General features: G+C 38.3%; 1 protein-coding gene across 4 annotated transcripts in view; it reads right to left on the bottom strand.

Annotated features, from left to right (window-relative positions):
* Window positions 1-7,471: 7,471 nt before the first annotated feature.
* Window positions 7,472-15,426, bottom strand: part of CNNM1 (cyclin and CBS domain divalent metal cation transport mediator 1) — a 73,580-nt gene continuing 65,625 nt past the window's right edge. For 2 of the 4 annotated variants that reach the window (XM_031956228.1, XM_031956230.1), the window contains 4 exons: window positions 13,377-13,560; window positions 13,085-13,213; window positions 10,593-10,715; window positions 7,472-8,103 (listed from right to left, as the gene is read on the bottom strand). In XM_031956228.1, the coding sequence (XP_031812088.1) occupies window positions 8,024-8,103; window positions 10,593-10,715; window positions 13,085-13,213; window positions 13,377-13,560 (516 nt within the window). In that variant the 3' untranslated portion in view covers window positions 7,472-8,023. Of the gene's footprint in view, window positions 8,104-10,592; window positions 10,716-13,084; window positions 13,214-13,376; window positions 13,561-15,426 lie in introns of those variants that run through there. The other 2 variants (XM_031956229.1, XM_031956231.1) reach the window with 2 other exon arrangements.

The raw sequence follows: 15,426 nt of genomic DNA, 5'->3' as shown, positions 1-15,426 counted from the left end.
TTATTTTTCCAGATTAAAGAGTGGTTTCTTGCTGAGAAAAATGAAAGTAAAATAGTGGCTACATAATTTTGCCCTCAGTCCTTTTGAGAATATTGCCTTCCTCCAAATTACCTATTCTTTGTGTCGTCATTTTTATTTTCTATAGCATCAATACAAGTTTTAGCTTGTGGCTACATAATTTTGCCCTCACTCCTTTTGAGAATATTGCCTTCCTCCAAATTACCCATTCTTTGTGTCTTCTTTTTTATTTTCTATAGCATCTATACAAGTTTTAGCTCATTGGTCCTTAAGCTTGGAGCATGACACCAGATTTAGGGGTTCATGCTATTCTTTTGCATTGGTCTTGGGCTATAAGGCCCTCTTTTCTATTTCTTAAGTGTATCTTTATAAAAAATTGAGCTCAAAAAAAATACCTCACTTAATGAGGTATTATATTACTATATCTGTATTTCAACTTAATTGTATTTGATTGAAACATTAAAAATCTGACATTAAAAGTGAGATTATAAAAGAACTCTACATAGCTATATTAGTTTCTTTAGATTTTTTTTTGTATTAGGATTATTCACAAATGCAGTTATAATTTTTTTTTTTTTGCAGTCATCTATCCCTTTTTGAAGCAACTAAGTAGTTCATAGATAGTGTGCTAGACTTATATTCTGGAAGACCTTTCTTCAAATCCTATCTCAAACACTAGTGATAGTTTCTGGACAAATCACTTAACCTCTAACCCTCTCTAAAATAAAGATAACACTTATCTTACAAGATGGTTGGGAAAGCTAAATAAGAATAACATGTAAACTACTTTGCAAATCTTTAATGAGCTACATAAATGCTAAGTATTCTTTTAAGCAGAATTCCTTCATAGAGACATTGGTCATAACATCAATTACTTGCTTTTTAAAAGTTGAGGGTACATACCTAACTATGCCCAGTATTCTCTTTCTTCACAATGAATTCTAACACCATCCCTACAAGTCCTACAAGTTCCATTACTTTCATGATACCAACCTTAATGGTCTGAATTTTAGAGTAATTAACCTACTATTAACTTACTGATGGACCTCTCGAAATTTGGCTTGAACGTATATTCTGTACTTTAAGTCCTGATTTGGTATGATTTGCCAGAGCTTCATGTCCATTGGTCTAAACTTTTGAGTACTCAGGATCACCTTTTCCCCCTATAAAGTGGTTTCTCCTATGGAGTACATTTTTTCTTTCCATAGAATCTGTTTTCGTAATTTGTCAGAGAGGATTCCATATTTATACCTGACACAAAACTAAGAAGGATCGCTAATATGTTGGATTTCAAGATACATTAAAATCTCAGCAGATGAGATCATTGATCCATATCTTTAAAAAAAGTAAATTTAATAAAAAGCTTTAAACTTTTTTCTTTCAAAAACATTTTCATAAGCACAAAATAGGGAAGATATGTCTGGATTTTTTCCACTTGCAACTCTTTTTTGCTCAAGAAAGTTTTACACAACCCCAGGTATATGGTACATATCTATCAGTACACAAATAGGCATACAAAGCAAACATTTATTCATAATAAATCCTAAAGGAATTTATTTTAAAAATTCTTTGGTATGCATATACTTTTATCATTTAATAAAAGACAATGGCAAATTTGCATACTGAGATGCATGTGCTTGTTTATTTTTACATAAAGAATTAAATCTTAGTGGAATATTTGATACTTTTTACTGTTGCTAAATTTTTCACGACTCTTACATTCAGTTACATAATTCCATATGGAATGACAACCCACAGTTTAAGAAGCTTTGATTTAGATAGCAGTTTGGCTGACAAAGATCTGGAAGTTTTAGTGTCCTTGCAAGGCCAATATGAATCTGGAATATGGCAGGGCCACCAATAAACCTGATGTAGTCTTTGATTACATTCAGAAAGCATAATGTCCTAGGACTAAGGGAGAACAATAGTCCTGTTATATTTCACCTTGACCATACTCTGTATAGACAACTGGGTTCAATTTGGGTCATTGTGTTTTTGGTTAGATATTGATAAACTAAAGAGAATCTGGAGGAAGACAGTCAAAATGATGAAGGTTCTCAAGAAAATGTCACATAAAGATTGGTAGAAAATTGGATATTCTCTGGGTTTTCATGACTCTCCTCTCTCCTTGCTCTATCTATTTTTTCTCAGTCTCCTGTGCTGACTCATCCATTTCATGGCCCCAAGTGTGGGTGTTTTCCAAGGTTCTCTGTCTTGGGCTCTCATCAACTCTCAAGCATTTAACTATCATCTCTCTGAAGAGGACTCAGGTCTATACATTCAGCTCTAGTCCCTGCTAAGCTTCATTCATCACTGTGTCATCATTTGTCTATCAGACTTTTCAAACCAAATGTCCTAGAGATCCAATACATCCAAAAACTTAGTTTTCCCTCCTTACTTTAAAAGTCTTCTCTCCCTCTGAGACACAGTTAAGGCAAAATCTACATGAAGCCTTTCCTGGTCCCACCAATGACTACTTGTCCCAACCAAACTATTTGTAGTTGAACTTAAATTTAAAATACTTTGTATTTTTATAAGCATTTGGATTTATAGTGATATATGTGTATATATACATATGTTGCATGTCATATGTATATATGTGTAGTTGTGTGTATGTGTCTCTCCCTTATTATGATATAGGCTCCTAGGGATTTTTTGTTCTGCATTCTTGCATCCCCAATGCCTACTACAGTGTCTGGCACATTGTAGATACTTAAAAGCTTGTCTCAAACTAGATGCATTTGGAATTGGATTACAATTGGGAAAACTGCAGGAGAAAAGTCTTATTTGATATGGCTCGATAGGGTCGATGATAGCTATTTTAAAATTTTTATTAGTTTTCAACATGTACTTTTATAAGATTTTGATTTCCATTTTTCTACCTTTCTTCCCCTACCGACAAAGCAAGCAATCTGATATACATGTAAAATCACACACACAACCACACATATGACAGTTATTTTGGGTGAAGATAATCCAATGATAGCTATTTTAAAGATTTTTAAGGTTTGCCAGGTGGGAGAAAGATTAAGCTTGTTTGCTCAGAATTCAATACTAGGAGTAATGAGTAAACATACAGCAAGGCAAGCATAGGTATAGGAAACCATTTTCTATCCAGTTAGAGTTATTTAAAAGTGGGACACCCTGTCTTTGAAAGTTTGAAAGCTAGATAGGCATCTGTTGGATATCTTTTAGAGGAGTCCTTGTTTAGACACAATGTGAAAAAGATCTGTGAGATCTCTTCTGATTTGAAGATTCTGACTTTATTTCTTATTTTTATTTAATATATAAAACATGTTTCAAGAAACCAAATTCTGTTCTTTTTCACTGCATAGGCAGCAGTCCCCTTCCCATATGCTTTCTTTTCCAGGGTCATGACCATCTGCTGGAAGAAGAACTCCAAACATGTGGGCTTTCAGGTGCTTTTTCCTCCAGGACTTCTCATTTGCAGATTCTTTCTGATATACCAAGTAGTAGTCATTGTGCTTAATGAGCTAGGTTCCCAGCCTCACCTTGAATAATGGCTTCTGAAAGACAGCCAATTTGATGATAGTGATATCAAGTCTAGTTTCAATCACCTCTGTGCACTTAATGGGATCACCATGAGATTGATGGGACATTTCTCAACCCAGAAGTTTTAAGGCCCTCTTGGGGAATAATTATTCCCACCTTGTTCCATTTGAGTGGAAGTCAACAAATCAAAGATAAGAAAATGGGTTTTAATAGTGTAACCAGCTAATGGACTGTTGCCATGTGGATGGCAAAGATTCCAATTCAAGAAAGAATGTTAATGTAATGGCTGTTGCATAGATCTGGGGTGACATTACACAGAAAATGAAAAGTCGAAATTGGGCTATGAGGTGGTAAAGTTCTGTTTTGGAAGGCACTGAGTAATAGGGACAGGAAGTCAGAAGATTTTGGGGAGAATGTGTTAAACTTCATTAACCCTAGTGCCTTCAGGAGTTCCCAAAGATCAGGTCTGTTCCAGTTCCCTGTAGTTAATCTTATCAGAATATCCTGGTAGGACAGGGGATGTCTAAAATAGTAGATCTCTCTTAGCATAGAAATCGGTGGAGTTCACTCTGACTTGAAAATTTAAGTTCTCTTTTTACATAGCCACAGTTCTATTCCTTTGATTTTGAGAGACGGTTTCCCCAACACCTAATATCCAGGCTCATCTGCTTCTACAAAGTATCCTACCTACCTCTTGAGATTAGTTGCAAAATTCCTTAGGCTTAGTCACTGTGTATCTTGCATCAGTATCTTACAAAGTTATTGATGTTACTGTTGCTGCTTTAGCAAGAAGAGTATCATTCCCCATGTTGAAGAACCTCATCTCTAGGAATTCTGGGGAGTGGTTCTTTTATTTCTCTGCTGCATCCCATTCTCAACAATGCTTTGGATTTCTCTCTATTCCCTCATAATCTTCTTCCCTAGATTGGATTGGATTGTGTTTTGTCATTGCTTTGGTGTGACTTGTTCAGGGTCACATAGCTAGGAGGTGTCAATTCAAGTCCTCCTGACTCTGCATAGATCCAGTGCTTTATCCACTGCACCACCTGACTGCCTCAGATTATTTTTTAAACCCTGAGAATCCCTGTTATTTATAAATAAATCAGAAGGTTAAGAAGTATCACTCTTTCACCTAACTGGTGAACATCTTGGGAAGGAGTTAGGAAGACAAACTTAGCTCTTTCCTTACAGATCCCTTGATTCCTTCTTTAGGTATCCTTCATGGCTCCTCCACTCAGTGGGGCTCCTTGGAATCCTTTTTCATTAACTTGGTCAGGACAAGTTCTCTCCTTCCCCTTTTCCCTTCCCTTCTTCCTTTTTTCTTCCTCTGTATCCTACAACCTTCCTTCCTTTTCCTTCCCCTCCTCTCCCTCTTCTTTATTCCTCTCTTTCTCTCTCCATTCCTTCTCCCTCCCCTCATTCTTGTCCGTCCTTTTTTCCTTCTGCCTATGTAACTAACCCAGGAGAATACTAGCAATTAGGACAATTAAGAGGTGTTAAACCTCACCCAGCAATGGTAAACAGAGCAAAGACCTCCATTGAAGAAGTAGATGGAGCCATTCTAATGTTCTCAGGTGTTCTTACCAGAACTGGAATTGGAGTAGCTGTGTGTGCTTGTTACCAGCAGTTAAAGATTCTAAGTCATTTAAAAATACTATATAGGAATTTGATGGAGCTGACTTATTCTAGAATGGTCAGAGTATGAAATTGCTTTATGAAAGCACAACTCTAAGAAAATTACCTTTGTAGGATATTGAGATCACCCAAATTACTTTGTTGTTGAGGAATTTTGCTTAAATGTACAGGTAAGACCAAAAATTGGACATTCCCAGGCTTGCAAATTGCAACCATGAACTTTTTCTACCAATGTGGCCTCCTTTTAAGGTCAAATAGATTATAGGGAAGAATAAATCAGGCACAATCCAGGGAAGGCATTTCCATTTTATTTAAAAACTATTTACAATTTATTTGACCCTTCATAAATACTTTATCTAAAATCTTCTCACCAAGTACTTTTTACCTGAAAAAAAAATGGATTATTGACTGGGGAGATGGGGGGAGGGAGGAATGAAGTTGGGGAAGGGTACTGATGAGAGGCTCTCCCTCTAATCTCTTCAATGAAGTAGAAACATAGCCAAGAGCTGAGACCCAAGGCCTGATGGGTGAAGGGAAGAAGGGAGTGAGGAGCCAGATGTCTGGTGAGTGAAGGGAAGAATTTTTGGCCTAGATCTAGGTCCCTCTGGCCCATGCATGAAAGGTAAGAGGAATGGTTAAATAGCTGCTCTGACTCAAACTTCCTGACAGACCTCAACAAGGTTTTCTAGTCCTGGCTGATGGCACTGAAAGCACTGGGGTACTTAATAGACACTACAAATATTCTTATGAGGCAAGAGGGTTTATGTGAGGTCATGCACCACTGGACTGCTGGCCATGCTTAGAGGGGAAAGGTCAGCACCACACTACATAGGGTCATATACACGCTGAGGCTCCTAAATTTCCACCTCACTTAGAGGTGAGGCTTTCACAAGACCCACTTCACTGGGAAATTGGTTCCTGGTTTGGGGAAGAAGAGAGGGAGGAGTCTTATAGTGAGCAGGCCTGTAACCAACCCCTCAGCATCTTTAAGGAGTCTCCAATGGTTTCCAAGAGCCTGGCTTTATTCATGGGTAAAGTGGGTAATTTTCTGTGTGATACAATTTAAGGGATGTTGAGATAAGATAGCCATCCATCCACCACCACTCCAATTCCCTTTCCCAAACTTTCCCTCAAATCTGACAAAATCCTTTTATTCAGTTTGCCCCATGGAGTCTGAGTTCTAACAATGACACATTTATTTGGGTAAACTAACACTCTTTTAAAAAATGCAAATACCCAGGGATAATTATAAACACTTTCTGTGTTAGTCATGAACTAGTTAAATCTGATTGCTGTCTTCTTAGCACTTAGCTGAGATCATCTCTAAAGGATGAGAAGTTTTGAGAGGTTAGGTGATGTGGGAAAAGAAATAGGGGGAGATAATTCTGGAAAATGGGGCACTTGGAAAGGGTTAGTGTTGGTGAAGCACTTAAGGAAGAGGGCAACTTTAGGCTCCTTGAGGGCACCAGGCCCTCAGGACAACAATTAGGAAGGAGATGGGCCAGAACAGAAGAAGGGGACTGAAGACAAAGGATCTCTTTGTAGGCACACTTATTCCTGACAAGGATGCTAGGACATACCAAGATATAGTCATTGCACTACCATATGGCTATTTCTGAAAACTGCCTTTCCTCAGCATCCCTTGAGAAAGAGCAGAAAATGAGAGAGGCTGCTAAGCTGGCCAGCCAGTCTAGCAATAAAAGGAGAAGGAGGAAGAGGATAAAGAGAAGAGAGAAAAAGAAGGAGCATGTGAGAAATGATTCTCCAGCTTTCCTGGGGATGCACACTGCAGTTTCTTGAGAAAGAAACATACTTATGGGCCACTCTCTTTGACTGACCTGGCACTCTTTGGTTTCTCAAGTAGCAAAACTCATTTCCATAGCTGTTTACAGGTTTCTTGCTACTTTCCTTAAAGGCTGAAATTTCATGTCTTGGCTTCCACCTGGGATTTGGCTGATCCACATAAGCCTGTCTTCTAGCACAGACCTATAAACTGATCAGTGACTGATGGGTGCTGCACAAGGCATGCTGAAGGTGTGATCCAACCTTTGCCCTCTATTCCTGGGCAAGAAAAGCTACTTAAAGATTCTTCTCTATCATGCCCTAAGCCACTATGGATACTTGCAGGCCACTGCCACCAGAATCCTTCATGAGCAGGAATTGGACCACTGGAAGAACCTCTTAAGTGTTTGAAGACTATGTTGAAATATATAAGTATAAATATATATTATATATGTACATATATATGTGTGTATATATGCACACACATATATATACACAGATACATATATATACATACATGTATGCATCTATGTATATATATGTATACATTTATAAAATTTATTTAAATAATGCTTTGAAATCTTATTTTCTACATTCTCTCCTGCATCAATTTTCTCACTTGCCTCTCCATCCTCCAATCCACTTGGAGCTGAGTCATGTGCAGATGTTTCAATTGGGTCAACAATGGCTTTCTTTCCTAGAGAAAGGACTGATGAAGTGAAAACAGATGATCTAAGAAAGCATCAGGGGATCCCAAAGATCCACCAGGGAGTTGGAAGAGATGGGTCTTGAAGGGAGTTCTGGTAAGCTGTGGTCACTTCTTTACACCATTTCCATAATGTTCCATTCAGGGCACTGGTTTCTTTTACAACATCAGCAAGGCTCTGAGCCAGAATGGAGGTGAAAGGAAATATCTGCTGAAATTGACAGCTGGGAAACATGGAGGAAAAAAAAAAGCACGGTGCCTTATTGCCTTTGGCAGGTCTCTGGAGATGGAGGAGATGATAGAAGGATGATCTTTCCCAAAGCATGTGGAAATCCATCCACCTACCTAAAGTTCAAGCATAATTTCCTGTCATGTGATTAGAGGTGTTAAATTGGAATTCTCCTCAGGGGTCCTCTCCCCATCTGGTGACCTCTTCCTTTTCCCGACACCTGAAAAGACATTATAAGATCCAAGAGGCATTTGTGAAGCATTTCAAAACCTTGTATTATTTTTCAAGACTCCATATTTACTACAATACATTCTACTTTCCTCAGAAGTAGAAAAGATCTAAGAACATGATAGGTTGGACTAGAGTGAAATAATTCTAACTTGGGTAGAAATTGAACCTCAATTCAGTGAAATGAGGAAGCAATCATCACATTTGCCATTACAGGCATTTTGAATGGGACAGCAAGTTTCTTAGGACTAAGAAGTTGTTTCTATCTGAAAAGAAGGAAGACAAAATAAGAAAACCCATGATTCAAAAAATGGTAGCTAATGATTATGGAAATTAAATTTCACAAGGGAATTTAAGCCCATGGAATGCCTTGTAATACATACTTCCTTCCCAGTTAGATTGTAAACTTGTTGTGGGCAGGGATTATTTTCCTTTCTGTATCCGCCAAATATAGTACAAGTGCCTGGCACATAAAAGCTTACTGAATTAACTCTTCCTTGGACACTATTTCCCTGTTCTCAGCCTTCACACCTCATTATGCTATTTTAGGATAACTGCTCTGTTGGAATCTTTACAAATTGTTAAGCCATTAGAGTTGATAGAGACAATAATTATCTAAATTAGCATGGTTCATTATGATTTATTTGATCTTAGAAGGAGATATTTTGGGCCAGAACTTGAAACAAAGTACTAAGTACAACTGATAGAAACGATGCTTGTATTCACACCTTTAGAGAGCTCATAGAAGCAAGAAATATTTAAGTACTCATTGGAGTTCACATGTTTGGGAGATTTCAGGGTTTAGAAAGAGATAACTGAATTCACACCTCCCTTAATACCTGCCTCCAGAAGGTGAAGTCAGCCTTTTACACTCAACATAAATACATCTCCAGTGAGCCACTAGAGAGTTTCTTGGGAACATTCCCAGGGGTCAGAGAGGAGCACTCTGGGAGGAAGCCTACAAGCCCTCTGTCTGAGGCAAGAGAGATTCATTTACAACTTTCACCTTGGTGCTGGCTGGAGGCTGAAGAAAGCAGAGGCAGGAGCAAAGGACAAAGCTGTAAGAGCTCTTAGAACCAAGCAGAGAGATAGGCCTCTGAGCTAACTGGGCTATATTGAAGGACACAATAAAAGATCTGAACTTTTACCAGCTGGCTGCGATTTTGGGTGATTATTTACTTGTAACTGAAATTAAAGCTGCCTTCAGAAAACCTCTCCCCCAGAGAGAACCATCTTATTATTATATTATATTTAAAGAAGAAAAAACACCAACATTTTGGCGCCCAACGTGGGGCGCCAAAATGTTGGTGTTTTTCTCTTCTTTAAAATAATAAAGGTTCTTTCTGGGAGAGAGGGTTTCCCAGGGAGGTTTTCTGGAGGCAGTCTTGGTTTTAGTTGAAAGTAAATATTCACCCAAAATCACAGCCAGCTGATAAAAGTGCAGATCTTTTATTATGTCCTTCAATATAGCCCGGTTAGCTCAGAGGCCTATCTCTCTGCTTGGTTCCAAGGGCTCTTGCAGCTTTGTCCTTGGCTTCTGCCTCTGCTTTCTTCAGCCTCCAGCCAGCACCAAGATGGAAGATGCAATGAATCTCTCTTGCCTCAGAGAGGGCTTGTGGGCTTCCTCCCAGAGTGCTCCTCTCTGACCCCAGTCAATGTTCCGGAGTAATTCTTTCTAAGCTCTAAGAGCTTCCTCTCTCTATATATGATCTCCCAAAGGTTAACTCCTCCTCTGAGAAAGAGGGATTATGGGTTATCTCCCAGAGTGCTCTCTGGCCCTAAGAACTTCAAGGGAGGTATGAATTCTGACCTTCCCTCTACCAATACTGGTCAGCACATTCTCTGCAACATATAGTAGATGTTCACTTAGATGTTCTGAGTCTTGTCAAGGATCACATGGGCAATATGGGTCAATGGCAGAACTAAAATCCAGGTATTTCTGACTCCAAGGCAAACCCTATCTACTATGACACACTGTAGGAATATTTAAGTAAGAAGCAAAAAGTGTTGTACTAAAAAAAATCAATTTGCATCAGGATCAATCAATTTATACAGTGGGCAGAGTACTGGATTTGAAATCAGAAGGAATCCTGAGTTCAAATCTGATGTTTGGGCAAATTATTTAATCTAATATCAATATCTGTATCTGTAAAATGGAATGACTGGATTAGATGACCTTTAAAGTCTCTTAAAGCTCTGAAACTACAATCATTATTTAGAAGGATGGACTATATTTAACTTTGGCTTTTTTTACTGTGCATTGAATGTATTTTTTTGAGTTTGCTTGGCAAATTGATTAATGAATTCTGGATATTTAATGAATGGAGATATTTTCCTAATAGAGCAAGATATAAAAGTCCTAGGTCCCAGTTCTGGCCCCTTCAAAGTCATTCAATGATTCCATCTTGGAGATAGATCCTACTGTGCACTTGCAGGGCTTTCTCCCCAAGAGACTTTCCAGATGGGTAGGGATCTACTCACTTAAAGTTCTCAGCAACTTCTTGCCCAGTGTCTCCTCAAAGTCACTGCTGGAGGGACTGGTCACACTACCCAGGTTAGGGTCCTCCGAGTCCAAGATGAGATTACAACATTCACTGTCTGTTTCTAGGATATGAGGAGAAGGAAAAATGGGAAATAATTTTAGGACCATAGCACAATATCTCTCACTTTAGAGGTGAGGAAATGGACCTGGAGAGAGGTAGTGGCCAATATCATGCAGTTAGTAAATGTTCAGGGATGAGATTTGAATCCAGGTTCTTTGATTTAAAGTATAGTATGTTTTCTACTGTACTAAACTGATTCTCTTTATTACCAAACCTACTCCACTTCAGAAACCAAACAAAATTACCTGGCTCTTTTCTTGGTCTTAGCAAGGTAAGTATATACTTCATAGTTCTCACTATCCCTTCTTACTATTAAAAATTATTGAAGAGCTGTCCAAAAAATTTTTATGTGAGTTACATTTATAGATATTTACAATATTAAAATTAAATATACACACATTGAATTTGTAGATCCTCTGAAAGGATTTCAGACTCCCAGAATTCTCTGGAACAATTTGAGTACCTTTGAGCTAGAGGAATGTATTTTAGGGTTAATCTTAAAATATAAAGGCCCCCATGGATTGCTGTAATGTTCAATTTGTAAGGGAGATGAAATCAGGAGGCAATGGGGTTGAATAACAATGAAGCAGATTTGGGGGACACTACCCCCAGAGAGATTGACATAATACTCATTACATGAAGTTTGGGGAAATGAATGGCCAGAGTAATCACTGTCATCAGTGAAGGAAAAAAGGCTATCTGTTGTAAATCTAGAGTGCTGAACTGTCTTTTGCTGGCTCTTTCTTATCCTTTTGGAGATTTTAACATCAATGAAAACAGATTGTTCTTTAAATTTTTTATCTCCCCAGGGAATAACTATAGCCAGTACATCGTATGAGCCTGATAAATGTTTACTGAATGGTTAACCAAGTAGCTGCAATATAAGTGGAATACTCCAAACCCTATAATTAAAAGAGAAGACTTCCTGTTTTGCTGAGAGAGGACCTGGGCTTAGAAGAATGAACCAAAGAATTAGATCTAAATGGGAGATTTCTGTATGGAGGGAGGGGGGTTCATGAAGTATAAACTATTTTTGTAATAGTACTGTTTTATTGCCCAAATGTGGTAAATATCAATAGATATAATAAGTATGAACAAAAACTCTTTGTGGGGGCCCTCTGTAATTGTTAAGAGTAAAAAGGGGTCCTGACACCTAAAAGCTTGAGAACTACAGCACTAAGTACACAGACCACTTCACCCAAAAAGATAAGTTAGGGCTGAGGTAAGGAAATTCTAGTTAGGAAAAAAAACTGAGGAATATCTCATTTAAATTATACAGATTTCTTTTAGAAACTATTATACTTACCTCTTCCTGATGTATTATTTCTGAATATATATGTAATGTATATGTAGACATTTACACATGCATATGTATATTTAGAACAAATAAAATTTGTTATATTATATTTATATAAAATTTATTTATTTGTAATGCAATATACATATGTATATATCCATATACATATATATTATTTTCCCTTTTAAATAAACTACAAATTGGTGATCTGGATCTATATAAGAAGGGGAGAATATCAAAGAAGAGGTGGAAGGTGGACCAGATATGGTGGTAATGTTGACATTACTGATTCCAAAGTGCCACAGAGACTAGGAAGATCCAGGAGGCCTAATGTCTAAGGTTGGGGTTGTGTGATTATGGAGATTTAGAAAATAGAGGTGAAAGGCCTATAGCTACAATTACAGTCAGAGGAGCTGGTGCCTGGGAGATTAATTCTGGGATTTCCCACAAATTAGTTTTGCTACAGCATCCTTAGGAGTCTGAAGAAGGTCCACTTTGAAAATGTTTTATCTAAAGTACTTAGAGAATGAAGGGAAATGGACTCACCTGGGCATAAGAATTAAATCAAATCACAATGTTCCCTTTGCTCAGCCTCACTGGCCACATTCCTATTAAAAAAGTAATCATTCCCATAGTCCTTTTGTAATAGATCCCCAGATTCCAATCAATGCTCTGCCACTTATGAGCCAGGCTATCCATAGATTGGATAGAATGCTGGACTTCGGAGTCAGGAAGATCTGAATTCAAACCCTGCCCCTGATACTAACTAGCTGTGACTTTTGTTAGGCAAGTCACTTAGCTTCTCTTGCCCTCAGTTTCTCCAGCTTCAAAATGGGAATGAAAACAGCACTTACCTCACAGAGTTGTCATGAGAACCAAATGAGGCAGCATATGCAAAGTGAATAGCAAACCTTAAAACACTACATGAAATGCTAGTTGTTACTATGAGTGAAAAAGTTCTTTTATCAGAGCCTTGGTTTTCTTCCCTTGTAAAATGGGGAAGAATGTGGTATAGTAGACAATTTCTAAGTGCCCTTCCAGCTCTAAAATCAGGAACTGCAGCCCCATCTGACCTGGTCTAACTGGAAGAAACTGAGGATTTCTGCTCTCCTCGGCATTCAGTTCCTCCTGTTCGAAGGAGATTTCTTCCATCTTCAGGTATACCGCTTCACTAGGGCTCTTCAAACCATCTGTCCGGCTGCCTGTAGAAGACACCAAACCACTGCGTTGATCTGGAGTGGTCCAGAGGCCCTGCTGGAGGCCCAGGATCGCAGTGATTAGCTGGTAGCCAGAGAGACTGGAGGCTCCTAATTCCTTGGCAGTTTCCTTTGGATGCTGCCTTCATGACCAGCCCCATTGACTTACACTGAAGACTGTTCCTATCATTGAGAAGGGTGATGGCAGGGTCATCCTTAGGGGTCTGCGGGGTTCCACGAGAAGTTGGTGCCTTGGTGGAATCTCCATCGGCAAAGGCCTCCATGTCTGGAGACTGAGGGGAGCTGTCCATGTGGCAAGCAGTGAGTGCATTCTGATACTGTTGTCGAGTGATCTAAGAGAAAGCAGAGAGAGGGAAAGACAGATCAGGATGGGCTAATCAGACCTCAATGTATGGAGCCCATCACTGGTATAAGCAACCATCTCAACCTAGGCCAAGAGGCAGCATTTTGAAAATTTACCACCTGGTCTCTGAACTACACAAATGGGATGAGCAACACTCAGAAGGGCAAGGACATCCTGTTCAAAAATATTTTTGCAACTGGTGACAAATTCTTCCTGAGGTAGTAGCAAAATTCAAAATAAGTCTTAAAATACACACATATTTTCTGAGCCTAGTAACTCAGTGTCACTATCAGTTTTTAATACTTTCATAGTAATTCACTAACAAACAACAGAAGAAGACAGGGTCTTAAGGTAATAAGATAAAAGTTCTTCTTTTAAAAAGAAGAAAAAGGATCCTGAGAGATGAATTCAAGGGATTCTCCTCTGGAGGAGAGATTAGACTCAGAGGGCCAAGCTAGGCCAGATGACCACTTGTCAGATTTGTTGTATAATTATATATCATATCAATCAATCAATGTGGATTGATTGATAAATGTTATACAACTATTCAGATTATGAATTGGAACAGCTGGTTTCTGAAGTTCTTTCCAACTCTGAGATATTGTGGCAAGAAAATTATAATAGAAGAGAGGGGTTAATGGGACAGAAGGAATCTTAAGCACCCTATGGATGAGGGCACTAAAGCAGACAGAGTTGAAGTGACTTGTTTAGGGTCCCATAGCTAATAAGTCTCTGAGGCCAGATTTGAACTCTAGTATTCTTGTCTCCAAATCTGGTTTTCTATCACAGAGGCATCTAGATTCCCTTGGTGAATGAATAATGTGCTGTAATAATGAGGATTATGAAAGACTTTTGTCTCTAGAGGACAGGCTAACTGAAAGTAGGATGGAAAGATGTAGAAAACAAACTTCCTCTACTTTCCAATTTTTTCCAAGGGCTATGCTCAATGAGCTCAAACATTTACCAGAAATTTGCTCAAGATAGAGCCAGGGCTCTGGCCTTTCAAGCTCTCTTGTGGAGAAGCTCTTTGAGGAATCCTTGTCTATAATGCTCCAGGTCTGAGACAGAAAGAAAATGGGTAATGACTCATTTGGGAACAGGAAGCCCTCTAGGTTTGGGAAATCAGAAAATCCTTCTTATGTATCCTAAGGAAGACTTCACGTAGACCCTGTGCCAATTTCTTCTCTTTGCTTATTTGGAAAAAGATTTTACCACAGAATGAGCTTCAAACTACTTTTGAATCATACAGGGCTCTCTAAATAGAGTTTCAGTGATCCTGTTCTAGGCCAACAGTTCTTAAACTGAGATCCACAATAGAAGTCAAGAGGTCACACAGAAAATTAATGGAACAATTAGAATTTGGGATCCAGTTCTCAACACCCAGTCCAATACCTTTTCAACTATACCACAAGCTGCCTCAAATGATAACTTTAAGCTCTGAGTTTCTTCAAGAGACCTGGAAATTTTGCTATTTAGGAATTAGGGTATTAGAGGAAAAATAGCTACAAAAGAATTCATCTGAAGTCTTTTTTCTTTTAAGTAAGAAAGTCTTATGAGATCAATAGTTTTTGCTGTATTGGACTTCTATGGCCCCATTTGTGAGCTCTGAAAAACTAAAAAAGTATTTTGACAATGAAGAATAAAATTAATTTTTCTTTACTGAACCTATAAAAAAAGAGACTCATTTTCTTTGTTGTATACAAGGTCTGACTAAGTATTAAGGTTGGGTGTTAGGTTAAGACACCAAAAATTTCTACCTAAAAGTTCTATTTCAGTTCTGTCTGGACTGAATTATCATAACCCAGAATTTGTATTTAGTTTGAGGGATATAGGTGCTCTGAAGGAACTAAGGATA

The sequence above is a fragment of the Sarcophilus harrisii genome, chromosome 2 (assembly GCF_902635505.1).
Source record: "Sarcophilus harrisii chromosome 2, mSarHar1.11, whole genome shotgun sequence".
Classification (NCBI taxonomy): Eukaryota; Metazoa; Chordata; class Mammalia; order Dasyuromorphia; family Dasyuridae; genus Sarcophilus; species Sarcophilus harrisii.
Note: the sequence above shows the minus strand (reverse complement) of the source record. Positions and strands in the feature narration are given on the sequence as shown.